This window comes from Carassius gibelio, chromosome A25, assembly GCF_023724105.1.
Source record: "Carassius gibelio isolate Cgi1373 ecotype wild population from Czech Republic chromosome A25, carGib1.2-hapl.c, whole genome shotgun sequence".
NCBI lineage: Eukaryota > Metazoa > Chordata > Actinopteri > Cypriniformes > Cyprinidae > Carassius > Carassius gibelio.
Window position 1 is genome coordinate 16,823,951 of NC_068395.1, and position 27,741 is coordinate 16,851,691.

Genomic DNA, 27,741 nt, shown 5'->3' on the forward strand with positions numbered 1-27,741 from the left:
TTAATTAATCGACACATTCTTAGAAAATAGTAGGTTCACAGCAAATCATCAGAACTACTTAAGTAAAGCCCGGGCGGTCGATCGGCCGCTTGCCACCATTGGGCTGACAGTCGGGCTAGTTTGTTTGGCGTGTTCCACTCGTCAGCTCTTGACAGACTCACATTGGCGGCAGTTTTCCTGATTCAACATGTTAAATCGTGTCAGGGCCGTCGGCGAGAGTGAGAGCTCTGATTGGATGTTCAGTTTAGCAAACAAGTCAGTGAAGAGAATTAAAGCAAACGTGATGAAAACAAGCATCAAGCAATCAATCTATTATGCAAATGTTTTCAAAACAACATGAGCCGCTTAAAATGATTAAAGTTATAAACGTTACTGATATTCACAATGTTAAGCAAGCGATGCTTTGTTTACATTTCGTATATCTTTATCTCGTATACCTTTGTTTTGGTTTCTCCTTTTGAATGACGAATATATACTGTTAATAGCTGCTGAAATGAACAGCATGTTCCTCTCGTCGCACGTGTTTGCTGTCGGTGACAACACCCTCGGCTTTCGTTGCCGCTAGTTCTTCTAGTCAGCTTAGTGTGTCCCCTTAAGACAGTAATATGCTTTACCTGGAAACCTAAAGCTGCATCACATATTAGCAAAAAAAACTTTTTTGAGCACTCAATTGAAAATGTACACAACGTATCAATCGTACAATACATACAGGTTATGGTTCAGAGAGCTTGTTAGTCCAGTTAAGATTAGAAGCTGACTAAGTTTAAAGCCAAGATTAGAGAAGCAGTCCTTGGCAATATGACATGCACACAACAAAAGGTTTGAATTGTATTTCTATGGTAACCCTGAACACAGCGTCTTCTCAACATGATCACCATAAGCACACTAATAGCAGAAGTGATTGTGGGCAGGTCATACTCTGTTTGTATTTCACGGCCAGGTGGCGGATTATGCAAATGTGTTACCCAGTGAAGTACACCGGTAACAGGCAAAAGATTCAAAAATATGACAACTCGTTAAGGCGAATCTGAATATTTTGAGAGACAATATCTTTATTTATCATGCACTTCTTTGATGATCAACTTTGCACTTTGCACAACTTTCCATTTAAGGATAGCTACATTATAAACTGCAAAAGAGATATTTTTCAAAAACCAATATGACATGCGCTTTAATGAAGACCTAAAGTCAAAGTCTCTCTCTCTCTCTCTCTCTCTCTCTCTCTCTCTCTCTCTCTCTCTCTCTCTCTATATATATATATATATATATATATATATATATATATATATATATATATATATAAAAGCATTACAACTGTTTTCAACATTGAAATGTTTCTTGATCACCATATAAGCATATTAAAATGATTTCCAAAGTATCATATGGCACTGAAGTAATGCTCAGCTTTTCCAACACAGAAATACATTTATATTGAACATATATTAAACTAGTTTTTTTTTATGTTATTTCATAATATAACCATATAACTGTATTTTTTAACAAATAAATACAGCCTAGGTGATCATAAGAGACATCTTCCATAAATATAACAAAATTTTACCCACCCTTAGTTCTAGCATGCTGAAAGCTATGTCATACGCCTGACATAGTTGATGTTTTATGACGGTAGGTGAAGAATGGTGGTCCAGTGAAAATACTGCAGGTTGGTGATGTGAACACTCCTGTGATGTGTCTCGGTCCGTCCAGTCACCCTCAGGACCGCAGAGGTCTGTGGGCGGCCTGTGGCAGCAGGGTGATCTCGCTCACAGTGGAATATGACATCTTCAGGAGCGTAGACACCAGACCCAAACAGCTGTTCCCGTGAGTAACGCTAACCCTTCTAACGAAAAGCATCTGTCAGTGTAAAACAAATGACCATCAGGTTAAGGTATTCTTGTGGAAAACAGCTTAATTTTTAACTTAATTTTTCTATTAAAGATAAATATACTCTATACAGGATCATAAAATTAACATGGGTCTTATCTTGACAAATTCAAGATGGGGGTAAAAATAAAATGCCCATGCATAATTAAATACACTGGGGGTGCATCAGGGTTCTGTGTTCTCAGTAACACAATCTCAAATGACATGGCTTTTCTTATCTGGGCAGATGAAAATCAGCTCTACCTGTCTTTCAGACCTGAGCTTATATTGTGCATTTGTCAGGCTGACTCTCAGAAGTCCTCTCAGCCTTGACGCTAGAATGCTTAACACACATGTTAGCACTATTACACTTTTGCATTTAAAGTGAAATGTGAAAATGAATGAAAAGTGTTGAATGCAGAATTACATTTAGATCTGCTCATAATTTGTTTTTACATTATTTTTGCAGTATTAAACTAGCATACATTTCTGTTGAACTTATGAATGCAATGGCCAAATAGAGGTGTTTAGATTAGTCACCAGTAATGAATAAATCCACTGAAGACGGAATAGTTTTGTTCACTAACTGAATTCTGCATTCTTCTGTATTCTCTCATCGTAAACCAAAAAAGTGCATATACAGCTTTATTGATTGTGTCTTTGTAGCCAAACTATAATATGCTGTTTCCCCACACACAAAAACATTTTTTTTCTTTTAATTACTCAACATTAATAATCATTAAAACGATATCAAGCAATAATCGACTTTCAGTTATTTTTGTCATAATGATTTCATTTTTTAAGGATTTTTGTACTTTATGTAGGCTATTTGCAATATGCAGAGGTTAACTATGTAAATAACCATAAAAACGTAAACGCCATGTCATATGTTTTATTTATTTTTTTGACAAATTTCATTGGTAACACATTAGTATTCTGATTGAATAAAATAATTGGTTACATTTAAGTATTTAAAAAAAAAAAAAGTCCATATATATCCATATGATTTCAAATTTTTCTTATGTAATAGTGATTATTAAAAAATGGCAATCAATTCAAATATTGCACCTTAATGCAAAAGTTAATATCTGACCCTGATGTATACCGAATACTACATTGCCAAAGGTATGTGGACACTAAAAATACCAGACCAATATGTGCTTGTTTCATTTCAACAAAACAATGGGTGTTAACAGGATGTTGGCCCTCCCAACAGTTTTACGGTAAAACATGTAAGAATTAGCTCCTATTCTCAGAGCCCTTAGTGTGACGGTTGGGTTATGGGAAAAACACAAGGAGAAGGTAGGATCCAATTGCAGGTGAGGTTTATTGCACAAACAGGATAAATACAAAATAAAACTGTCTAGAGAGACAAACCAAACAAAAAGGGAACCGGATGAAACGGATAAGAATGCGGATGAACAAGAAGGTAACGAGAAGACTCACAAGACAAGCACAACTCACACATAGGGTAAGGACTCCATAAAGACGACAGAGAAAGACAGCTCTATATAGGGAGACTAATGACTAAGGATAGTCAACACCTGTGCGATTTAATTGGAGTGCAATTACTGTGACGACATGACCAGACAAGCGGAATAAAAGTGCCTATGGTGAAGTGCCTAAGGAGAAGTGCGCTCACTAGGGGACACCCAGGAAACAGAGACTGATAGCGTGACATTACCCCCTCCCCTACGGAGCAGCTACCAGATGCTCCACCTGAAACCCCGGAAAACCCAACCGAAAAAGAGGTAGGAGGGAGGTGAAGCGGAGGCGGACTAGGGGGAGGGACGGAGGGTCAGAAAACAGAGACAAACAACCAGGTGAAAAGGAGAGACAAAGACAGGACAACCAGGTAAAATGGAAGAAAAGAGACGGAACAACCAGACGTGATGGAAAGGCAGAGACAGGAAGGTGTAACACAAAACAAGGAGTCCAGGAGGGTGGTGGACCGGCGGAAGGAAAGAGGGGAGGGACGGAGGGCCAGGTCCAACGGAGGAAAATAGAAAAAACAAAAAACAAATGAAAACAAAAACATTGGTAAATGGAGGACATTAGGTGATGCCCACCCGGGCGGAACAGAGGGCCATCACACCCATGTGGTCAAAGCAGAAGACCCCCCAGGGCGGAGCGGAAGGCCACCACCTCCACGTGGTCGCGGCCGAAGTCCCCCAGGGCGGAGCGGATGACCACCACGTCCTCTTGGTCACCGCCGGAGTCCCCCAGGGCGGAGCGGATGACCACCACGTCCTCATGGTCACCGTCGGAGTCCCCCAGGGCGAAGCGGTCTCGGGCACTGCATCGGGAACGGCCTCCGGCACCGCATCGGGAACGGTTTCGGGCCCCGCCTCGGTCTCCGGAACCGCAACGGACACCGCCTCGGCTTCGGGCCCCGCCTCGGCCTCCGGAAAAGCATCGGACACCGCCTCGGCCTTGGGCACCGCCTCGGCCTCCGGAACAGCATCGGGCACCGCCTCGGCTTCGGGCCCCGCCTCGGCCTCCGGAAAAGCATCGGACACCGCCTCGGCCTTGGGCACCGCCTCGGCCTCCGGAACAGCATCGGGCACCGCCTCGGCCACCACTTCGGTCTCGGCCTCTGGAACAGCATCGGGCACCGCCTCGGCTTCGGGCCCCGCCTCGGCCTCCGGAAAAGCATCGGGCACCGCCTCGGCCTTGGGCACCGCCTCGGCCTCCGGAACAGCATCGGGCACCGCCTCGGCTTCGGGCCCCGCCTCGGCCTCCGGAAAAGCATCGGACACCGCCTCGGCCTTGGGCACCGCCTCGGCCTCCGGAACAGCATCGGGCACCGCCTCGGCTTCGGGCCCCGCCTCGGCCTCCGGAAAAGCATCGGACACCGCCTCGGCCTTGGGCACCGCCTCGGCCTCCGGAACAGCATCGGGCACCGCCTCGGCTTCGGGCCCCGCCTCGGCCTCCGGAAAAGCATCGGACACCGCCTCGGCCTTGGGCACCGCCTCGGCCTCCGGAACAGCATCGGGCACCGCCTCGGCTTCGGGCCCCGCCTCGGCCTCCGGAAAAGCATCGGACACCGCCTCGGCCTTGGGCACCGCCTCGGCCTCCGGAACAGCATCGGGCACCGCCTCGGCATCGGCCTCGGGAACAGCATCGGCCTCGGGAACAGCATCGGCCTCCGCCTCGGCATCGGCCTCTGGAACAGCATCGGGCTCCGCCTCGGCATCGGGCACCGCATCGGCCTCTGGAACAGCATCGGGCACCGCCTCGGCATCGGGCACCGCCTCGGCATCGGGCACCGCCTCGGCATCGGGCACCGCCTCGGGAACTGCATCGGGCACCGCCTCGGGAACTGCATCGGCCACCACCTCGGGCACCGCCTCGGCATCGGGAACAGCCTCGGGCACCGCCTCGGGAACAGCATCGGCATCGGCCTCTGGAACAGCATCGGGCACCGCCTCGGGAACAGCATCGGCCTCAGGAACAGCATCGGCCTCGGGAACAGCATCGGCCTCGGGAACAGCATCGGCCTCCGCCTCGGCCTCTGGAACAGCATCGGGCTCCGCCTCGGCATCGGGCACCGCATCGGCCTCTGGAACAGCATCGGGCACCGCCTCGGCCACTACGTCGGTCTCGGCCTCTGGAACAGCATCGGGCAACGCCTCGGCATCGGCCTCTGGAACAGCCTCGGGCACCGCCTCGGGCACCGCCTCGGGAACAGCATCGGCCTCGGGAACAGCATCGGCCTCGGGAACAGCATCGGCCTCGGGAACAGCATCGGCCTCGGGAACAGCATCGGCCTCCGCCTCGGCCTCTGGAACAGCATCGGGCTCCGCCTCGGCATCGGGCACCGCATCGGCCTCTGGAACAGCATCGGGCACCGCGTCGGCCTCTGGAACCGCCTCGGGCACCGCCTCGGGAACAGCATCGGCCTCGGGAACAGCATCGGCCTCGGGAACAGCATCGGCCTCGGGAACAGCATCGGCCTCGGGAACAGCATCGGCCTCGGGAACAGCATCGGCCTCCGGAACAGCATCGGGCTCCGCCTCGGCATCGGGCACCGCATCGGCCTCTGGAACAGCATCGGGCACCGCGTCGGCCTCTGGAACAGCATCGGGCACCGCCTCGGCATCGGGCACCGCCTCGGCATCGGGTACCGCCTCGGCATCGGGCACCGCCTCGGCATCGGGCACCGCCTCGGGAACTGCATCGGGCACCGCCTCGGGAACTGCATCGGGCACCGCCTCGGGAACTGCATCGGGCACCGCCTCGGCATTGGGCACCACCTCGGGCACCGCCTCGGCATCGGGAACAGCCTCGGGCACCGCCTCGGGAACTGCATCGGGAACAGCATCGGCATCGGCCTCTGGAACAGCATCGGGCACCGCCTCGGCATTGGGCACCACCTCGGGCACCGCCTCGGCATCGGGAACAGCCTCGGGCTCCGCCTCGGGAACAGCCTCGGGCACCGCGTCGGCCTCTGGAGCAGCATCGGGCTCCGCCTCGGCATCGGCCTCTGGAACAGCATCGGGCACCGCCTCGGCATCGGGCACCGCCTCGGCATCGGGCACAGCATCGGCCTCTGGAACGGCATCGGGCACCGCCTCGGCATCGGGCACCGCCTCGGCATCGGGAACAGCATCGGCAACAGCATCGGCATCGGCCTCTGGAACAGCATCGGGCACCGCCTCGGCATTGGGCACCACCTCGGGCACCGCCTCGGCATCGGGAACAGCCTCGGGCTCCGCCTCGGGAACAGCCTCGGGCACCGCGTCGGCCTCTGGAACAGCATCGGGCACCGCCTCTGCATCGGCCTCTGGAACAGCATCGGGCACCGCCTCGGCATCGGGCTCCGCCTCGGGAACTGCATCGGGCTCCGCCTCGGGAACTGCATCGGGCACCACCTCGGGCACCGCCTCGGCATCGGGCACCGCCTCGGCATCGGGCACCGCCTCGGCATCGGGCACCGCCTCGGGAACTGCATCGGGCACCACCTCGGGCACCGCCTCGGCATCGGGAACAGCCTCGGGCTCCGCCTCGGGAACAGTCTCGGGCACCGCGTCGGCCTCTGGAACAGCATCGGGCTCCGCCTCGGGAACTGCATCGGGCTCCGCCTCGGGAACTGCATCGGGCTCCGCCTCGGGAACTGCATCGGGCTCCGCCTCGGGAACTGCATCGGGCTCCGCCTCGGGAACTGCATCGGGCTCCGCCTCGGGAACTGCATCGGGCTCCGCCTCGGGAACAGCCTCGGCCTCTGGGACTTTCTCCAGGCCTTGAGGGACGGTCGACGCCTGTCTCCTCCTCCTCCGTCCTCCACGATGGCGAGTCGGCGGCACCTTGTCTGGAGACTCAGGCGTTGAGTCGTCCATCTTAAGCTGTGGCTCTGGGCTGGCGACCCTCCTGTGCTGTGGTGCTAGGCTGGTGGCCATCTTGTGCTGTGGCGCTGGGCAGGTGGCAGTCTTGTCTGGAAACTCTGGTGTGGTTGTTGCATTCCACTGAGCACGATGGTGCAGGTATTTGGTAAACCCCCAAAAGTCCAGGATCTCTAACCCCTTCATCTCCCATTGAGGTAAAGGATCATCCAGGCAATTATTAAACAAATCTTTTAGTGCTGCATCATTGTAACCTAACCCGACTGCCAAAGTCCAAAACACTTGCGCCAGGCCACCCACCTCGCTTCCCTTTTGATGAAGGGTGGTTAAGTTCCGGAATCTCCCCCTCCGTTCCTCCATGGTGGCTGGGGAACAGATTCGAAATCTCACACCGCTGGATCTAGGCATGATGGAGTCCTTCTGTGACGGTTGGGTTATGGGAAAAACACAAGGAGAAGGTAGGATCCAATTGCAGGTGAGGTTTATTGCACAAACAGGATAAATACAAAATAAAACTGTCTAGAGAGACAAACCAAACAAAAAGGGAACCGGATGAAACGGATAAGAATGCGGATGAACAAGAAGGTAACGAGAAGACTCACAAGACAAGCACAACTCACACATAGGGTAAGGACTCCATAAAGACGACAGAGAAAGACAGCTCTATATAGGGAGACTAATGACTAAGGATAGTCAACACCTGTGCGATTTAATTGGAGTGCAATTACTGTGACGACATGACCAGACAAGCGGAATAAAAGTGCCTATGGTGAAGTGCCTAAGGAGAAGTGCGCTCACTAGGGGACACCCAGGAAACAGAGACTGATAGCGTGACACTTAGGGCCATGGCACCCATTTGGCATTCAAACATGTTCAGGTTCATGTGTGGTCTTTGTGCAGAAAAACTTTGTGCAAGTTTTTACACACCAAACTCACTTTGGACACAAGTCACAACAGAAATGCACCATTCTTATGAAAATGTATATTATGTATATTATGTAAATGTATTTTATGTATATGCTAGTAATGTGTCTATCTGAAATATTGTAGTTATAATTGACAATTAGAAGGGAGTGCACTTGGCACTAAAATAACTAAACATAAATTATACAATAAATTTATTTTAAGCATTGATTCTGGCATCAAGTCTGAGAGTCTGAGCTTTATTAGCTCAGATATAAAGGACAGGTAGAGCTGATTATCATTTGCACAGATAAGAAAAGTCATATCCTTTATGATTTGACCTAGTGAGATTGTATAAAATAAGAATAGTAAGGGGCCAAACACAGAACCCTGAGGCACCCCCAGTGGTTTGCTGATAGTAATTTGCAAATGAAGTAACACTCAGGAATGCGATGTTCAGTGATGTCCAGATCAGAGAGAGTAGATTCGAGATCCTGGTGATTCACCATGTCAAAGGCAGAAGACAAGTTTGTTAAGATTAGGATGAATAATTTTGGATTTGCTTAAAAGTTACATAAAAAAAATGTTGTTTGCATGTCTGTTAAACAGCCTTTAACAAATAATTTCTTGGTGATGTTCAGTTCTTACAGGGGTCTTATAATGTTGCTAGAAAGAACATTATTTTGTGTAATGTTGTGTATTTATCTAAGAAAGTTCTGGTAACACAAGGTAACTACGTGGGGTAGGGTTAGGTTTAGGGGTAGGTTCAGGGTTAGTATCTAGTTATTACATAGTTATTGTAATTACTATAATAAGTACATAGTATGTACATGAGGAACAGGACTGTAAAATAAAGTGCTACCGTTTCTCCTCTATGTCTTGCCTTTCTGAAACGCATAGATTTTTACAAAGCTCATCGTTCTGAAAAGTGGGGTGTGCTGTGATTGGTCAGCTATCCAGTGCATTGTGATTGGCCGAACGCCTCAAGCGTGTGATGGAAATGTTACGCCCCTCACCATACTGCGATGCCAACTCCTGGCACAATGAGATAAAACCAATAAAACCCAAAAAATTACAGAAGAAGCATTTGTTGCATCCAGTGGGGACATAATTACTTATTATAATGACATATACTGTCTTTTACACAGTCAGGAAACAGTCCTCCATAAAATGCATTGCACACATCTGAATATTTGGGACTAACTGTTCTGGAACAGTTGTAAATACAACTTAACCACTGATTTCTAGTCGTGTCCTCTTTTGGAAGGCCAAACAAAGTAGTTCACTTTCATAAAGAAACACTGCGTCAACACTCCAAAGAGAAAGGACATTTTTAAATCATATCATATGACCCCTTTATGCATGTTTATTTGTTTGTTTAGGCAACAGGATCGAATCAGCAGTGATCTTTGTATATCACGGTTAGCGGTGGACAAACATGTGTATGTAAGTAAAAGGGGCGGCCACACTGTGGAGGTCTGGGATAAGAAGACTGAGAGGATGGTGAACCTCATTGACTGCGCACAGATACTTGGGTGAAGTGTTACACACATAAACGACACACTCAAACACGTTTGACTCTATTTACACCTGTTATTAACATTCATTTCAGATTGTCTGATCACAAGTTGTCAACACTAAATACAAGTAGTGTCCAAAATGGTTGACCACATGTTGACCCTAACTTCCTAACCCGTTTCGATTTATGTGTCCACAACAGATTAAGTACCGCCAAAAAGCCCAGAGCACATAGTGAGGACCAGTCTAGACAAATGGTGCCATCTTCGGCGATTGTTAAAGCTCTGTTGGTCCAGCACAGTGGTACTCTGTGGATCGGGACCAAAGCAGGACACATCCTGTTGGTGGAAGTCTCCAGCTGTCAGCTACTTCAGACCATCAGCCCTCACTGCCACTCCTTATGCTGCATGGCCTCGGTGCTGTTAGGTACACTTCCTGTTTCCTGTCCCTCTTTAATCTAATTACACAAAAATGTGATAGGATCTTGGTAAATAGCTTGTAACACAGTTCATAGTCACGGGAGGAAGGAGGCGGGAACCAGCAAACATGTAAATACAACTTTAATAATAAAATAAACACAAAAGAGCCCGACAGCCCCTTGCACACAACCAGAACCAAATCACAAAATAAAATCCGGATGTGCTCCTTTCTCATCCAACACTGTCGACATTCCTCCTTTTATCCTTCTGGAGCTTCTCCGTGGGAGAAGAACTGCAGTGTGTAAAATATTACATTACATTTTTTTTTTAATATACTATATTTTTGATAGATTGCCATATTTTAAAAAAACAAGTCCTACTGACTAAAAACATTCTAAAGTGCAGTTTTTTCTTTTTTTCCTCACAATTCCTTGCAAGTCTACAATTTCGCAATTCTTACTTGTTTCTCAGAATTGTGAGAAATAAACTCATAATTGCAAGTTATAATTGTGAGACATAAAGTCACAATTCTGAGAAATAAAGTCAGAACTGCGAGATATATTCTCACAAGTCTGAATTTTTCCCAGAATTGCAAGTTTAAATCTCAAAATTGTAATTTTTTTTTTCTCTCTCAGAATTGCAACTTATGTCTCAAAAATCTGACAATTCTGAGAACAAAAGTCTAAATTGTGAGAATTTTTTTAAATTGAATTTCGGAAACGGGCACTATACATTTGACATAAATTGACGCGATAATACATTTTCATAAAATTGCAATTAACGTGTATATATATATATATATATATATATATGTATGCAAAAGTGGACTTCTTTTTCACAAGGGATATATAAAAGTTTTGTGAGTTTTGTTTGTACTACGTTGTGTTACAATTGTTTTAACTCATTCCATAAAGAAATATTGATTGATTATTTTTTTTTTATTATTAAATATTTAAATATTATTAAATATTTAAATATAATTGCTTAATATTCTTTTGCAGACACACTAAACCGAAAGAATGTTATTCTAGTATTGGGTAGACGGCAACGAATGGCACAAGACCAAATCAAAACACAAGGTAAGAACATGACAGATACATATAACTGAGACTTGTCATGGCACTTGTTGTTCTCTTGTTGGTCTGATTGCTTCTATTTGAAAGTCGCTTTGGATGAAATCGTCTGCTAAATGATTAAATGTAAATATTGATTGAATTTGAAGATTTAAGTTATAACAACTATTATTTTTTTTTAGTTTGAAACATTATTTCATTTTCATTATTCTAATTATCTGATGAATTAATTTAGTTCAATTGTTCAAGTCCACTTGTAATTTTACTATCAAACTGTGTAGCAAAGACGCTCTTCCTCTGACCTTTAGAATCATACAGCTCATTCATTGCATGAAGATCATTTTATCTCAAAAGAACGAAGCAACATTTGCTTCTGCATGTGTTTGTGATAGGCCCAGCTGAGGATTCAGTGCTGACGGTGTGGAGCAGCTCACTTCCTCTGGAGAGCCGAGATCTGATCAGACACTGTGAACTACGAGACAAGATCACCAGCAAAATGAGAGAAACACTCCACAACTGATCAGCCTCTCTGTGTGCGCATCACTTCCTGTCATGTAACATTACTGTTTAGAACGAGGCTCCGCTCACACAGAACTCACTCTCAAATTAAGCATGTTTCTGTTGGTCCACACGGTCAATTCACACAAATTCCAGATGTTTTTGACTGAAACGATGATTTTGCTGAGCAACAGTTAATGCAACCGAACCTTTACTGTTTTGAAAAGGGACCCATGTGAAAATGCAGTTAGTGTGAAAAGTTATCTTATGTAGTCAAGGGAAACATTTATTTTTGTTACATCTCATACAGTATGTAGCTCTGCATTGATGTGTCTGGATTATACAGAAACTGATGTAAGGTAGAAAACCAAAATTGCAAACACTTGCGTTAGCTTTATTATTTTATAGTATTTATTCATGATATGAAGCCATGCGAATATAGGAGAAAGCCATCATTTATCAAAAATATATCTAAAACCGTTTATGCAAATGGTTTATGTTTAGTTTTTACTAGAATAACATAGTTACTGCTACTGTTAGCATCACGGGAGCTCAATGGACAAACTGCTAACGGTAACTAGCATCACTGTCGTAAAAACAACAGAAGATTATGAAATCTTCTTGCACTTTTTGAAGGAATCCCACATTAGTGCTAGTGATCAGACTGACAAATGCAAATATTTCAAAATCCATAATTGATATTGAAGTCTATGAAACCTGTGTTAATTGTATGGAAATTACATTGAGTAAACCATTGCTAAATTTTAAACAATAAGATATTGAAGTTACACTACACACATTCACTGACGTGTTATGAATTACAATCAAGAGATCTTTAATGACAACAATAAGTCAGTGATTAAAAACCTTTTTTTTTTTTTCAGTAACTGTAGTTAAGTTTATAACCTCGTAAAACCAAGCACAACAAAATATAACTGGACAACAAGCCATAGATAAAGATGGTATGATAATATGTGTGTTACAGATGTGACCTTTTCCTGTTGTTTGTTTGTGTTTCTGAGTTGTGGGAATGCAGTGATTATTGATGATTTATATGTGTATGTTGTATGGCAAGCATGTTTTTAATAAAATATGTTTTGTCATTTTGTATTACAACTTTATTTTTTCATAATTAATTTTCCATTATTGTAAGAAATATGTTCTGCTTATTATTAGTTTTTAAAACATATATACCTGTAGATTAGGAATCTGACAAAAAAAAAAAAACAAATAAAAATAATATAAATATACATATAATTTGTATGAAATAATAATATTGAAATCTCTATTAAATATTAATATAAATGATAAAAAATAACCCCGTAGCAAATAATTGTAATAATATTTAATTATGATTAGTCTTTAGAAATCGAGAAATACTTTGAATACATTAAAACAGCAGAAAACGTGCGGCGCGGTGATCTTTTCCTGAAAAACAGAACAGCTCCAGAAAAAGAGTCACGTGCTCAACCCCCTGGTCTAAAGCTCTCTTTCTTTAACTCCTCACTGCACTTGTTTTTCTAATGCATTGGTCAGTTTTGTTATGTGCTGTAGGTGTTGTGAATAACTGGTAAGGTTAACTGCACGCTCACGTTGCACCTGTTACTTTTCTCTGCGCTGATAGCAAAGAACCAATCACGAACAGCTAATAAAGTTTGCCACTCGATGGCCCCGCCCCTTCAGTGTCATGTGACACAAACAGCTCTATCTGGCCATGTACGTCACGCTGACACACTTCGTGACAACAGCAGAGGTTATATCACACTGATCAACGTTAAACTTTGTATAACATCATTTCTGAGAGCAACTGACACTGGTATGAAACCGTTTCAAGCTTTTATTCCGCTCGGATCCCGCTGTTAGATGCGCTTACTGGAAGAAAACAACTGCTTCAGAGGAAACTCGGACACAGTTCTAGTAAGTTAAGTAACGTTATGTCTGCCATCATGCACAGGAGCGCGTGTTTAGCTGAGCGCTGCTGCATTACATTAAGTACCATAGACCGTAACAAAAACAGATTAATGCTTGTATTCTTGCTTTTTATTTTCAGTTCAGATCATGTCTGACAGTTACTAATTCTATGTGACAGCACTTTCCAACTTTATTTATTTGTAGAGGCAGTATGCACTACTATATTGTGTGTGTATTTACTTTGGCCTTTTATTATTTTCCCCATCAGATTTGGTTTTAAATATGTCTTGTTCGTGCAGACCTGCGGTGAGGGTGATTATAAAGTCAGTTCATAAAGGTGAGTGACCCATTAACTCTCAAAGACCGTTAAAACCCTGAAGAACTGTTACAGTAACGTCACATTCAACACTGCTCTCACCAGCAGACCAGATAACAGTTTATCTCCTTGTTTCTAAAACCTGTTTGTGTAATGTACGTCATGGTCAACCAGGAAAGATAAAAATCTTCAGTGGTCTGAGGACGTTTCTTCATAGTTAACATTTCCAAATAATGTTATTATTTGTTTTCCAAAAAATAATTAATTATCATGTTCGCATACAGTACCCTGGTGTTAAAAACAATAGCTAAGTGCACTTAAACATGCTATTAAAAGAGAAATAATTTATACTTAAAGGAATACTTCACCCAAAAATTTGCTGAAAATAAGCTGAAAATGTACTCAACCTCAGGCCATCCAAGATGTAGATGAGTTTATTACTTCATATGAAAATATTTAGCTAAATTTAGCATTGCGTCACTGTCTCATCAATGGATGCTCTGCAGTGGATGGGTGCCGTCAGAATGAGAGTCCAAACTGATAAACATCACAGTCCATCAGTTAATGTCTCGTTAAGCGAAAAGCTGCATCATTTGTAAGAAACAGATCCATCATTAAGATGTTTTTATCTCTAAACCTCGCTTCCGGATGAAATGCGAGTCCATCAGATGTATTTTTATTGCTGGCAGGTTTCTCCTCTTCACGTGTTCAGCTCTTCAGCCACACGAGACCAGCGTGTGAAGAAGTTCATCTACCTCCGTTTGTGCGCGTGAGATCCTTCTCACAGACTGCGGTGTGTTTCGCCTCTAAAGACAGCACACCCCGAGACGGCGATGGCGGAAAGGTACTTTTCAGTCTTTTTGTCAGTGTTTGTGTAATGTGAGATATTGATGGTTACTGATGGTGTCTTGCAGAAGGGTGTAGGTGAGGCGGGTGGGAAGCGGGCGTCAGGCAGTGGAGGGTCAGGGAAAGGTGGCAGTCAACTGAGATGTCCCAAATGTGGAGATCCCTGCACACACGTGGAGACTTTAGTGTGTAAGTATCACTCTTTCCACCGACCAGTATTGAATGTTCATTATCTTAGGTTTTAAAAAGAACTACATACATAAATTAATAACATTTACAGAATTGTCAATCGTGCCATTAAAAAAAAGGCAAAAGATTTTAAATTAAATAAAAAATCAAATTTAAAGCACATTTGCCAAATTCTTAAAAAAAAAGAAAACACACATATATATATATATATATATGTGTGTGTGTGTGTGTGTGTGTGTGTGTCTGGATTTGTGTGTGTTTGTTTTGTTTGTATTCATGTTGATTCTATATGGTTTTTAAAAATGTTTATGCTATTTTTAATAGTTTTTTTTTTTTTGCAATTTTTTTGCAATTTTTAATGTAAAAAGTAAGAACATTCCCCATACATTATTTTTTTCAAGAATTTTTTCAAATTAAATTGTATTTATTTTTTATTTAGTTAGATTTTTTTTATTTCTTTTTTTTTTTTTTTTTTTTTACAAATGTCATTAATTATTCAGAAGTTTTGTTAAAATTGTCATTTTAAATGACAACCCTGAAGTTTTTTTTTTTTCACAAAAAAGATAAAATATAAAAAAAAACATAATTAAAAATATAAAAATTAATTTTAATTCAGAAATTAGCTGTATTCAAGTCATTAAAAATGCAATTAATAAATACAATGTATATTTTTATAAATAATAGGTCGGACAAAGAATGAATGTCATGCCACTGACCTGGACATTTTGTAAAAAAATGTGTACAATATTTTGCATCAAAACAAAAGTACGTTCTAGGCCCTAAAGCAAAACTAATTTCAGGTCAAGTCACCTTTATTCATATAGCGCTTTATACAATACTGATTGTGTCAAAGCAGCTTTACAGTGTCAAACAGGAAAATAGAGTCATCTTTCAGCTAAAGCCTGTGATGTCATCATCCAGTTCAGCTCTCTTCCAATAGAGTCTGTGCATAACGGAGAATCAGTATGATATCTGAGCTATAATAACTGCTCAAACAATATTAGAAAGAAATGTTCACTTCCCAAGATTTACAAATGCTAAGAACTTTATTCCACTCTCTTGTATTTGCTCCACACAGCCTCCACGCGGTTTGTGAAATGTGAAAAGTGCCATCATTTCTTCGTGGTTCTGTCTGAGACCGACTCCAAGAAGAGTTTGAACAAGGAAGCAGAGAGCTCGGAGCATGGTAAATCTGCAGTCGCTCAGAAACCCCCTCCACCTCCGAAAAAGGTTCGACTCCATCACACCGTCCAGATGTTATTACCTTAACTTCAGTTCATCTTTGTGTAATTAGATCCACTTTTTGAAAGTAAGCTAGTCAAAGCTAACCCTGTGACGTCCGTTCTTAGAAATGCAGTAAACGTCTCTCACATGGGCTTCTGTTGTCTCAACCTCTTTAGATTTATGCCTACCTCGACAAATATGTTGTCGGCCAGTCATACGCCAAGAAAGTGTTGGCCGTGGCCGTCTATAATCATTACAAACGGATCTACAACAACCTCCCGGCTGCAGGCCGACAGCAAGCGGAAACAGACAAACAGAGCTCCCTCTCTCCCAGAGGTTTGTTAAATATCATAATCTGACATTTATTCATTAAAGAAATACCTGAATGCTGTTTAGAGCTATAAGAAATGTTGTTCAATGCCTTTGGTAGCTAGTGTTTACGAATCTTACAGTAAAATGTTACCACTAATTTTAGTCTTTCAACAGCATTCAGTAAATCTCAATATTTATATGCTCTGAAATGGCTAAAAATGGCTCTGTAGGTCTTGTTGAAATGTTTTCCACCTTGTTATTCAGTGAATTAGCACAACAAATCGTAAATACAGGATAATGAATTCATTCGTTTTGGATCGGCAACAAAAATCATAATAAATATATCCACACAGATTTTTCATAGTCAATGTTGCAAGGATTTTAACACATTTCATTTGTCCGCTAGCTTTCAAAAAACACTATATCTTTAGACACATTATTTATGATTTCAACTTTTCTATTGTTTCAAACTGGCTGCTGCAATCAATCAACTCAAGAGTCAGTTAAATGTCATTTTGGCTGCGTTTATTTGGTTAGAAATATTATTTATTATTAGTTTTCTGTTTTAATATTTAATAAAATGTAGTTCATTCCAGTGATGCGCAGCTGAATCTTCAGCATCATTCCTCCAGTCTTCAGTGATCTTCAGAAATCAGTCTGATATGATGATCTATTGACCCTAAATGTTTGACTGGTAGTTTATGACCAGTCCGTACCTTCCCTGTTCTTCAGCTCACTGTTCAGTTTTTTTCCGGTAGTGTATTTTAGGCTCTTAAAGCTAGAGTCAGCGTAAAGATCTGAACTTCCCCCCGCTGTCACTGTTACACAACTCGTTTTGTGGCGCTAGATGTCGTGCTAAGCTAACTGTCCTTTTCTCCGTAGAGTTAGAGATCAGAAGACGTGAAGATGAATACAGGTTTACAAGTAAGTGACTGTTTTGTTTACTTCACTTTCACACACAGTAGAACTATATGGCCACATATGTTGGATTTGTTGTACAAACAGTGACATTTATGGACAAAACACGACTCATCAATCCTCTGTGCTTGTGTCGGGGCACAGCTGGGCTCGTCGCTGACCTCCACAAAGTTGGATAAAGTGTCACAATGACCTAGTTACGGCTGTCATGGTCTGTGGCCCTGCAGATTTCACACTGGGGCTTCTGTGCTTTCGGTTCTTATTAATAGTGTGGACGTGGGCCAGCAGGAGACCTGCGGGTCTGGCTCACGCTGGACAGGGCTTGGAAACTGGTTGTGTAATAGTGACCACTAGCTCAACTTAGATCCTGAGATATGAAAGAAAGATATGAGCAAGCCTATGTTTAAAAGTAGTTTAGCTGTGAATTTATGAGAAATGGTTTTGAGATTAGAAACTTTACTAAAGGAATAGTTCACCCAGAATTAATAATTATTTTAATTCCTTCCTAAAATGAATTTAGATATTTTGTAGAACATCCACAATTCTGTTTTTATTTATTTATTTATTTTTCACTCACTGAAAGTTCCAGAACTTTTCCTCTAAAAACAAATAGCACACTCCACACTTGACTGAAAGGAGAGGAAGGTTATTTCATATTTTTAGAGATTTAGCTCACAGGCATTCTGGGTAAAAGCACCGTTGACTGCAAAATTGGTGTGGAGTCATGTGCACTGGTTGAGAAGTGGATTGGCTTTTTTTCCTCAGAGCTGCTTCAGATCGCTGGCATCAGTCCCAGTGGCAACGCTCTGGGTGCGTCGGTCCAGCAGCAGACCAATCAGCAAGCTCCTCAAGACAAAAGGGGCAGGGACGTGCTTGACTCCGCCCACACTGATATTAAGCTGGAAAAGAGCAACATTGTGTTGCTGGGACCTACTGGATCAGGTTAGTACAGGTTTTCCACACAACTCTTTAACTGGTGGCCAGTTTGAATAATATTTGGTGTATTGTTACTGGCATCCCAAAAGAGATGAGGATCTGCCATTCAAGTTAAATTCCCAGCTGCCTAAACATGAATGGCTTTTGATAAATATTTATCCAATCTATATTTTTGGGTCATGAAATATTTTGAAGTATGATCTGGGGATTTATTTGTGTGATTTTTCTTTTTAGGATATGTTAGCATTAGTATTAAAGACAGAATCACAAGTAGGTGATCGTACTATAATCTTTATGAGAGAAAACCGCTAAACTAGTGTTAAATGCTCAATTTAAAACATCTGTGTGACGTTTGGTCAACTGAAGGAAATGTTCATAATTGATGTATTTTGAAACATTGTATTTTGAAATATTTTGACATGATATTGCTAGGTAAAACCCTGCTGGCCCAGACTCTGGCTAAATGCTTGGATGTGCCCTTCGCCATCTGCGACTGTACCACCCTGACCCAGGCGGGATATGTAGGCGAGGACATTGAATCTGTTATTGCCAAACTTCTGCAGGACGCCAACTATTCAGTCGAGAAAGCACAGCAAGGTCAGACTCTCAGTCTTCACAATTTCATGTATTTCATCTTGGAAAGAAAAAAACCCCACACATTTGACTGTAGTAACCAGTAGGGATTGGTACCGAAACCCCGTATTAAACTGGCCAAATTATGAAAGACCGTAGTATCGGTAAGATCTGACGCTATCGGTTCTGCTTTCGGTACTGGAGGGGAAAAAATTTATGTACTATGGATTTTTTCTTAATAATGTTATGCACATCTTATCTCACCAAACATTTCTAATGTGCGATCATATTCAGACGTTTGTCTGTGAGGTCTGCGAGATCTGTCATGTGCGCCGCGGAGGCTGTCTTTCAGTCACACACACCACAATGAGCGCGGCGCACACACACGCATAACAGTATGGAAACTCCCGCTTAATAATAAAGAGTGACGATGGCGAAGAGATTTGCTTAATAATGTTTTCGTGCACATTTTGTCTTACCAAACATTTGTACTGTGTGATCATATTCAGACGTTTGTCTGTGAGATCTAAGAGATCTCTCGTGCGCGCCACGGAGGCTGTCTGTCAGTCACACACACACACACCACAATGAGCGCGGCGCACACACACGCATAAGGGGCCGTTCACATATCACTCAAGTTCGTTATTTCAAATGTAGGCGCACTATATGCGTGCTCATAATGGAAGCGACGCGCACGCGGTGCGACAAGCTCGTTTTCTCGTTTTATTTTTTTCTTAATGCCGCAAGCGCAGCGCAGGTCATGTAACTTCCTCAGCTTTTCCGTAACAACGTTGAAAGCTCAGCCAAGATGAAGGAACAGCTGATAGATATTAATTTAGTAGCAGTGCTACTGCAAGCAGTTTTTAGTGCTGCAAATCCATTTATCCATTGCTGAAATTTCCGCGTCTCCATGGAGAGAGGTCATGGTTGCTTAGCAACGGCAGACTCCTCAGGAGCGCAAGTGCCCGAAGGATTTGGAAAAAAAAAAAAATCAGAAAGCATTTTCCACGCGTTTTTAGATGTGATATGTGAACGGCCCCTTACAGTACGAAAACTCCTGCTTAATACAAAGAGTGACGATGGCGGAGAGAGCAAAACGTTCCAAAGTGTGGTTATACTTCACTAGAGTTGATGCAGACAATGCTGGTTGTCATAAGTGCAACAACATTTTTGCATGTAAGTGCATTATGTGCAGGCAGAGAAATGCAAAGTTTTCGACTGCCTAACACAACACAAAGTACCGATAAGAATACCGTTAAAGTACCGGACCGTTAAGCAGTATCGGTAAGAGTAGTAATACCTTTAAAACCTTAACGATACCCATCCCTAGTAACCAGTGGTTTGATGGAGCTGAACATGGTCAGACTGATGAACAGATTCTGTAATTTTGTACATTTATGTTCTGCATTCCTATGAAGCAACCACCCTACTGCTCACTAAAACAATACCACGTTATATGTAGCATTTTAATTTAATAAGCAATGTCATAAATCATATTTCATAATTTCATAATTCCTCTGGATTATTTCTTAACAAACAACTCCCTAATTCCCCATTTACTCCCCATTTCCATAAGTATTTCTACAGTAATGACAAAGATCCGAAAATCAAAGACACTAATTCATTCCTTAAAGGTCCTGTATGTAAGTTTTTGACTCAATTAAAGCATAAATATACCATAATATGTACGCATATATTTAAGAAACGTGTTAACATACTTGCTTATCTGGAAAACAATGCTACAATCAGTTATTTTATTTTGAAAATGTGCGTTCAGGACCAGATTGTCTGAAGTTGTTTTGGTTTGTGAAACCCGCCCACCGCCAGTTTATCCAATTGTATTTCAGCACCCCGGGTTGCCAGTTGGAGGAAAACAGCGCATTTCATTTCATTGATCGTCTCCTGTGCTCGTTCCTCTTGGTGTCGTCAGTCTGGCAACCTAAGTGTGTGTCAAGTCTGAGAAGGAGGGGCCACAGAGAAAAAAAAAAACACTCTCCAATATTTAGAATTTGGACTGCAATACCTAGTTCAACCACTCGGCATCAATCCTACATACAGCACCATTAACAATTTAACATCGACCCAAAGAGATCATTAGATGAGTCTGTATCAGAAATGGAGTATAAACAGACCCTCGACTTTAAAGCCCCAGGTTTAGATGGATACCCTCCAGAATTTTAGAAACACTTTTAGTCAACTGTATCTCCATTATTCAAGCAAATTACAACTGAAATGAAAACTAATTAAAGCAGCACTAATTAAAATTATACTCAAACCCAATAAAGATCCAACATTATGCACTAGTTATTGCCCATTATCTCTTATTAATACATATTTAAAAATAATAAGTAAAGCTTTGGTCACTCGTCTTGAATCAGTCATTTCATCCCTCATCCAACCGTACTGAACAGGTTTCATTAAAGTACGACAGTCATCAAACAATACCAGATCATTATTCAATATAATGAATCTATGTTAATCAAACAAGAAAAAAATCAATAATCGTATATGATATCACTGGACGCAGAAAAGGCTTTTGATCAAGTCAGTTGGTAATGTCTTTACACAACACTTAAAAAGAAAATTGGGTTTGGAGATTCCTCTATCCATTGGATTAAAACATTATATAAAACTCCATTAGCATCTGTTATAATAAACAGCATAATATAGTTACCATTCCAGCTTCAGTGAGGGATCATATCTCCATTACTCTTCGCGTTATTTATAGAACCTCATACCGAAGGTTTTCCCATAGTCAAGTCACCTTTATTTATATAGCGCTTTAAACAAAATACATTGCATCAAAGCAACTGAACAACATTCATTAGGAAAACAGTGTGTCAATAATGCAAAAAGACAAAGGCAGTTCATCATTGAATTCAGTGATGTCATCTCTGTTCAGTTTAAATAGTGTCGGTGCATTTATTTGCAATCAATCATAGCGACCGCTGTCGCAGCATCTCCTTCCCTATTCAGGGAACCAAGGTTACATATGTTACCGATACGTTTTCCTATATCCTATAATTTGTTTCATTTCTTTTTTATATACTTTATTACCATTAGTACATTATTACCATTATTATTGCTATTATTACTATTTTTATTGTTATTGGTGGCGGAGGTAGTAGTGGTCGTAGTATTGATAAGAAGATATTAAAGAACAATTTGGCCTCTTTCATTCTTACCTCGGTTACAAAAACAATTCCGAAATCATTATGTATTAATTCCTATAATTTCTGTAACGTATAAGCTCTCTGGGTCTGGAGGCCGTTTTAGTTTTGTTGGTGGACCTGATTGGCACATCTTGTCAGCATCTTTCCCACAATAACAGAAGGACATTTAATTAATCACAGTTTATGAAACTATGGATTTAACTTACCTCTGTTCATGTTGAAATACCTCATCAATACATTTATAGCTTGTCTTTTTTTTCTGTCTTTTTTCTTTTCTTGTATGTGCGTATGCAGTATATATACAGTCAAGTTGTTGCTGTTAATTTATATTTTGTTCAATAAAAAAATAAATAAACATAATAATAAATAAAGCAATGTTATAATCTCTTTACGAGGAACAGAACTTGACTGATATAAACCGCCTCCATGCTTGACCTTTGAACATTTCACTGAAATATTTTGATTCCTCTTTCTAAGTAAACTTACTATTTTAAAATATTAACCCTATCTATTTGGAGGTCTGTGATTTATCATTCATTTGTCATTCTCTTGCAGGCATAGTGTTCCTCGATGAGGTGGATAAAATTGGCAGTGTGCCTGGAATTCATCAGCTGAGAGATGTCGGGGGCGAAGGAGTTCAGCAGGTCTGTTATTATATTTCAGCCACATTTATCTTTGCCAAAGCTCTATGATTACAAATAAAAAATATAAGAAAGGTGGTTTTCAAATACTAATACATACAGTAATAATACTTTATTAGATAGGTAGGTATGTAGGTAATAATTTAACAAAGAGAAAGAAAGAAAGAAAGAAAGAAAGAAAGAAAGAAAGAAAGAAAGAAAATGATTGTCCAGCAAACAAATTCTGGACTACATGAACTGACCTGTGGACAGACAAATAACTGGTCTCTGGAAAGTTGTTATATTGTATGTGGTTAGAAAACATTGTAAATCATCAATTTTTAATATGAACATTAGCAAAAAATAAAAAGGATCTGTAATAAAGGCTGCTACACATGGAATCTAGACCTGACAGTTCCAGACAACATGGCAACTAATAGCACACAGACGTTTGTGGGTTCATTGAAGAACAGATGTACCATAGCGTTCTGAATCATGTTGAGGTTCACATGCCAGATGGTGAACCAACAGTGCATTACAGCAATCTGCATTTGAGATGACAAGCACATATGCAGCAGGAATGAAAGACAGGAAGGGTCTAAGCTTGATGCTAAAGAGTACTACTCTGCATGACCAGGTAGTCTAGTAATCAGTCTGTGTCTGTCAGCTGGGAATCAAGCTGACCTAGCTGGTGTTGTTACTGTCATGACAAGCTGAATAATGATATTGTGTTGATTTGTTAAAGGAAAGGTTAAACTTAATAGGTGGAAAAACAGTTCTTAATGGTGCCAGCTGTATTGCTTATATGAAAAAGAGAAGCGGACCAAGAACTGAACCTTGAGGTACCCCAGTGGCTAGCTGTTGTGATTTGATGTACTCCTCACTTCTAAGATAATCTTGAAGGATCAACCTGTGAAGTAGGATACAAATCAGCAAAGAGTAGTAGGATAAACAGAATAATGTGGTAATTCACTGCAGAACAGAACGCTCCAGCAAAATTGAACCTTTTTGCATTGTGTAATTTTTTTGAATGTTGATGTTTCTGTTTTTCTCTGCAGGGTTTGCTGAAATTGCTTGAGGGAACAATTGTTAATGTTCCAGAGAAGAACAGCAGAAAGTTGAGAGGCGAGACGGTGCAAGTGGATACAACCAACATTTTGTTTGTGGCATCAGGTGCTTTCAATGGGCTGGACAGGATCGTCAGCCGTAGGAAAAACGAAAAGGTGATTTAAAAAAAAAAAAAAAAAAGTGCCATGACACACAGCCAAGTATGGTAACCCATCGGTGGAGTTCAAGCTCTGCATTTTACCCATCCAAAGTACACACAGCAGTGAATACATTCACTCCCCACGCATACAATCCCTGCTGGTCCGAGACTCTAACTCACTACCTTTGGACTATGAGTCTGAATCTCTAACCATTAGGCCACAACAGTAGGCTTTTTCTACAGTGTAACTATTTACTGGTTCTTCAACAATTATCTGACTATCAGTATGCTACACTTTCTTGATGTCCCCTGCAGTATCTTGGATTTGGCTCTCCTTCTAACCTGGGCAAAGGGCGTAGAGCTGCAGCAGCTGCAGATCTGGCCAACAGCTCAGGAAATGAAGTGGACGCAATGGCAGAGATTGAGGAAAAGGACCGGCTCCTGCGGAACGTTGAAGCACGGGACCTCATCGAGTTTGGCATGATCCCAGAGTTTGTGGGCCGTCTGCCTGTGGTGGTGCCACTGCACAGTCTGGATGAAGAGATGTTGGTGCAGATCCTTACAGAGCCTCGTAATGCAGTGGTCCCTCAGTATCAGGCCCTCTTCAGTATGGATAAAGTATGTATATCATGCTGCATGTACACCAGGGGTGTCCAGTCCTGCTCCTGGATGGCCAATATCCTGCAGAGTTTGCTCCAAACTGCTCCAACACACTTGTCTGAAAGTTTGAGTCTGAAGACCTTTATTACCTGGTTCAGGTGTGTTTAGTTAGCATTGGAGCTAAACTCTGGAGGACATTAGCCCTCCATGAGCAGGATCAGACACCCTGAAGTACACCAACCAACATCATGGTAACCCATATTTCATGCTCCTTAGTGGTTCTTGCTAGGGCAGTAGTAAGTCTAGTTAATCATCTTCTGTTTTTTTGTTTTATTTTTTTGTTTCAGTGTGAGCTGAATGTAACCCCAGATGCATTACGAGCAATTGCCCGTTTTGCTCTGGAACGGAAGACAGGAGCCAGGGGTCTCCGCTCCATCATGGTAAATAACAAGAATCAAAACCTCATTCAAGATCTGCCTCTCTGCCCTTGTGGTCTTATTCTTTTAGAAATTAATTCTGTAATGACACATTTACACTGCAGTTCTTGAAGCCCAATTTTGATTTGAGTATATCCAATTTGTTTCTGACGACCGGCATACATCTTCTTTTAAAAGTAACCTACCAGTGACAAAACCAGCCCAATTGCTAATCTAAACTAGCCAAATCATGTTTTTTTTTTTTTCTTTTCACTGGTTTCTTGTGCGGTGAGGAATCCCCTTCTGTGTAAATAGTGAGGGGGAGACATCACTTTAACCTGTGCACTAAAAAACAACCCATGGCTACAGTGTAAAATAATCCCAATCCTGCAGGAAAGCCACAGACTTGGCAAAACTGCTGGTACTGACCTGGAAAAGCATCCATCGAGAATATCCGATCTGCCCTCATACGGCAGACGCAAATGCATGTATCCGATTGAAATAAGATTTATTTCCACATATCAAAATCCATGCACTTTTTCCTGATTTGGGGTCACATGGCCATATGGGAGGAATAAATCGGAAGTCCTATGGAGTTTAGCTGCGGTTTTACCACAACACCCCTGTCTGTAGGTTCATCCTAAAGGCCTTGAGAAGCTGCTTCAGGTGTTGTTTAAATGGGGTTGGAGTTAAACACTCCAAAATAGTGTCACTCCAGGAGCAGCACCGGACATCTCTGCTGTAAATGCTTCAAGCGCATCTCTGATGTGTGTGTCTTCTCTGGTCTTTCAGGAGAAGCTCTTGCTGGAGCCCATGTTTGAGGTGCCTCAATCTGACATCATTGCTGTGGAACTGACTAAGGAGGTGATACAGGGCAAATGTGGACCACGTTACATTAGGTACAAGTTTTTACAGTTTTTTTTTTTTTTTTTTTTTTATACATGAAGTGTGATTTGAAGTAGGGCTGCACGATGTGTCGTTTAAGCATCGATATCGCGAAGTACGAATCCACGATAGTCACATCGCAGGATGTGTGATGTAGGCTGTCGTAGTTGATTCGTTATTCATTAACTGTACGGGCCAGCTGCTCCCTTGACGAATGTGTTTCGCGGAGAGCGCGCGAGAGTGAGAGTGAGAGAGAGAGAGAGAGCGCGCGCGAGAGTGAGAGTGAGAGAGAGAGAGAGCGCGCGCGAGTGTGAGAGAGAGAGAGAGAGCGCGCGCAAGAGTGAGAGAGAGAGAGAGAGAGAGTGTGCGCGAGAGTGAGAGTGAGAGAGAGAGAGAGAGAGAGAGAGCGCGCGCAAGAGTGAGAGAGAGAGAGAGAGTGTGCGCGAGAGTGAGAGAGAGAGAGAGAGAGAGAGAGAGTGCGCGCGCGCGAGAGTGAGAGTGAGAGTGAGAGTGAGAGAGAGAGAGAGAAAGAGAGCGCGCGTGAGAGAGAGAGAGAGAGAGAGAGAGCGCGCGAGAGAGAGAGAGACAGAGCGAGCCCCGACCACACGCTCACCATCTTCAAACAACACGAGCGCTGTCTTGCTCTCTCTCCTTCACGCATATTAATCAATTGACACGATGGTGTCGATGTTTAAATCATTTAAATTGAGAATGTAAGTGTGCTCACCCCATTTTTGTTTGTAAGAAAAAATTAGATTAGATTTCATATCGCAATATATATCGCAGAAAAATAAAATATCGCAATGTAATTTTTACCCAATATTGTGCAGCCCTAATTTGAAGTGTGATTAGTCCAAACCTTTCAGATTTTCAGATCTCTTTTTTTTTTTTTTATTAGCCATTTCAGTAAATCCACCTGTAATGAGTGATATTGTAATTTGGCGACTCCTTTGACTTTTTGCTTCCTTTTAGTTCTTAGTGGCTCCATAGTCAGTTTTTGAGCCAAGACCCCCAACTAAGAATGTGCAAAATAAACTTTTAATTTGTGTGTGTGTTTGTGATCCAGAGCTCCTCCCAAAGAAACAGAGGAAGAGTTTGACTGTGCCTCTGAGGAAGACAACTGGCCCAGACATGCTGATGCCGCCAATAACTGAACGGGAAGCTGTTGCACATCACATCATTATTGCTCGAGACCGAAAAATGCCATCACCATGAAGCCCTTCCAGCTGGACCTAAACAAAGAGCAGTGTTTGTGGATTCTTAAATACAAGAACTACAATGAACAACATTTGGATTATGTATTACATTAAATATGGTGCAATTAATAACCATAAATAGAGAGATATGAAAAGTGTTATTTATAAAAACATACACTAACATAGTGGAGGTCCATCTTATTGTCAATCTCTGGCAATTGATGATACTTCTATCTGTCTAAAGATAATTGTTCTATACTCATTAAGACGTTAGTGGCTGATTTATTGCTTTTTGTCGGTGTGTGAACATTTTAAGAGAAGTATACAGATTATGTGAAATTTCAAAATGATGAATTTTAGTATTTCTGGTACATGATACACCTGTGACACATGTCCTGTTTCCGCACTGATATCACACATGTGGAATATTTTCTTATGCCTCTGTTTTAATCATGACGTTCAATTCTACAGCACAAGCCTGTTATGTACATGTAATTTTTAGGATTTACTGTTTTGAGACGGCTGTTAACTTAAGAACTGAACAAAAAAAATGTGATAATAATAAATCGGACAAAAGTTGCATACATTTGCTAGTCCTGTGATTTTTACTTCCTGTTGCTTTAGTAGCGGTGTCCTTGTTCTCAAATCCCATTTCTGTTTCTGTTTAACTCTACACACACAAATCAGACGACGGCACTATCATTTACAGATTTCTCTTTTGCCCTCTTGTTTATTTTCCTGCCCACAATTTCTTTCCCCGTTCAAAACAGAAACTGAGTACTGATGAAAATGACTTTGGAAAA

The 27,741-nt window shown here is 42.1% G+C and overlaps 2 protein-coding genes across 3 annotated transcripts in view; both read left to right on the forward strand.

Moving 5' to 3' along the window:
• Nucleotides 1-12,732, forward strand: part of lrrk2 (leucine-rich repeat kinase 2) — a 46,638-nt gene extending 33,906 nt beyond the window's left edge. The window contains exons 47-51 of the mRNA XM_052544074.1: nt 1,631-1,821; nt 9,491-9,643; nt 9,829-10,052; nt 11,047-11,124; nt 11,511-12,732. Coding sequence (XP_052400034.1) covers nt 1,631-1,821; nt 9,491-9,643; nt 9,829-10,052; nt 11,047-11,124; nt 11,511-11,638 — 774 coding nt within the window. The 3' untranslated portion in view covers nt 11,639-12,732. The remainder of the gene's footprint in view (nt 1-1,630; nt 1,822-9,490; nt 9,644-9,828; nt 10,053-11,046; nt 11,125-11,510) is intronic.
• A 589-nt stretch (nt 12,733-13,321) lies between these two features.
• clpxb (caseinolytic mitochondrial matrix peptidase chaperone subunit Xb) lies at nt 13,322-27,524 on the forward strand. Of its 2 annotated transcripts, none has more exons than XM_052544115.1 (15): nt 13,322-13,542; nt 13,796-13,864; nt 14,533-14,687; nt 14,758-14,878; nt 15,957-16,108; nt 16,279-16,438; nt 17,297-17,338; nt 18,098-18,274; nt 18,701-18,865; nt 22,570-22,658; nt 23,693-23,857; nt 24,157-24,459; nt 24,789-24,881; nt 25,650-25,756; nt 26,809-27,524. In XM_052544115.1, exons 2-15 carry the CDS (start codon nt 13,810-13,812, stop codon nt 26,894-26,896), a joined length of 1,872 nt encoding a protein of 623 aa, XP_052400075.1. In that variant the 5' UTR covers nt 13,322-13,542; nt 13,796-13,809; the 3' UTR covers nt 26,897-27,524. The 2 variants fall into 2 exon arrangements, with proteins under 2 accessions (XP_052400075.1, XP_052400074.1); XM_052544114.1 differs by having other exon boundaries at nt 13,322-13,533.
• Nucleotides 27,525-27,741: the final 217 nt, after the last annotated feature.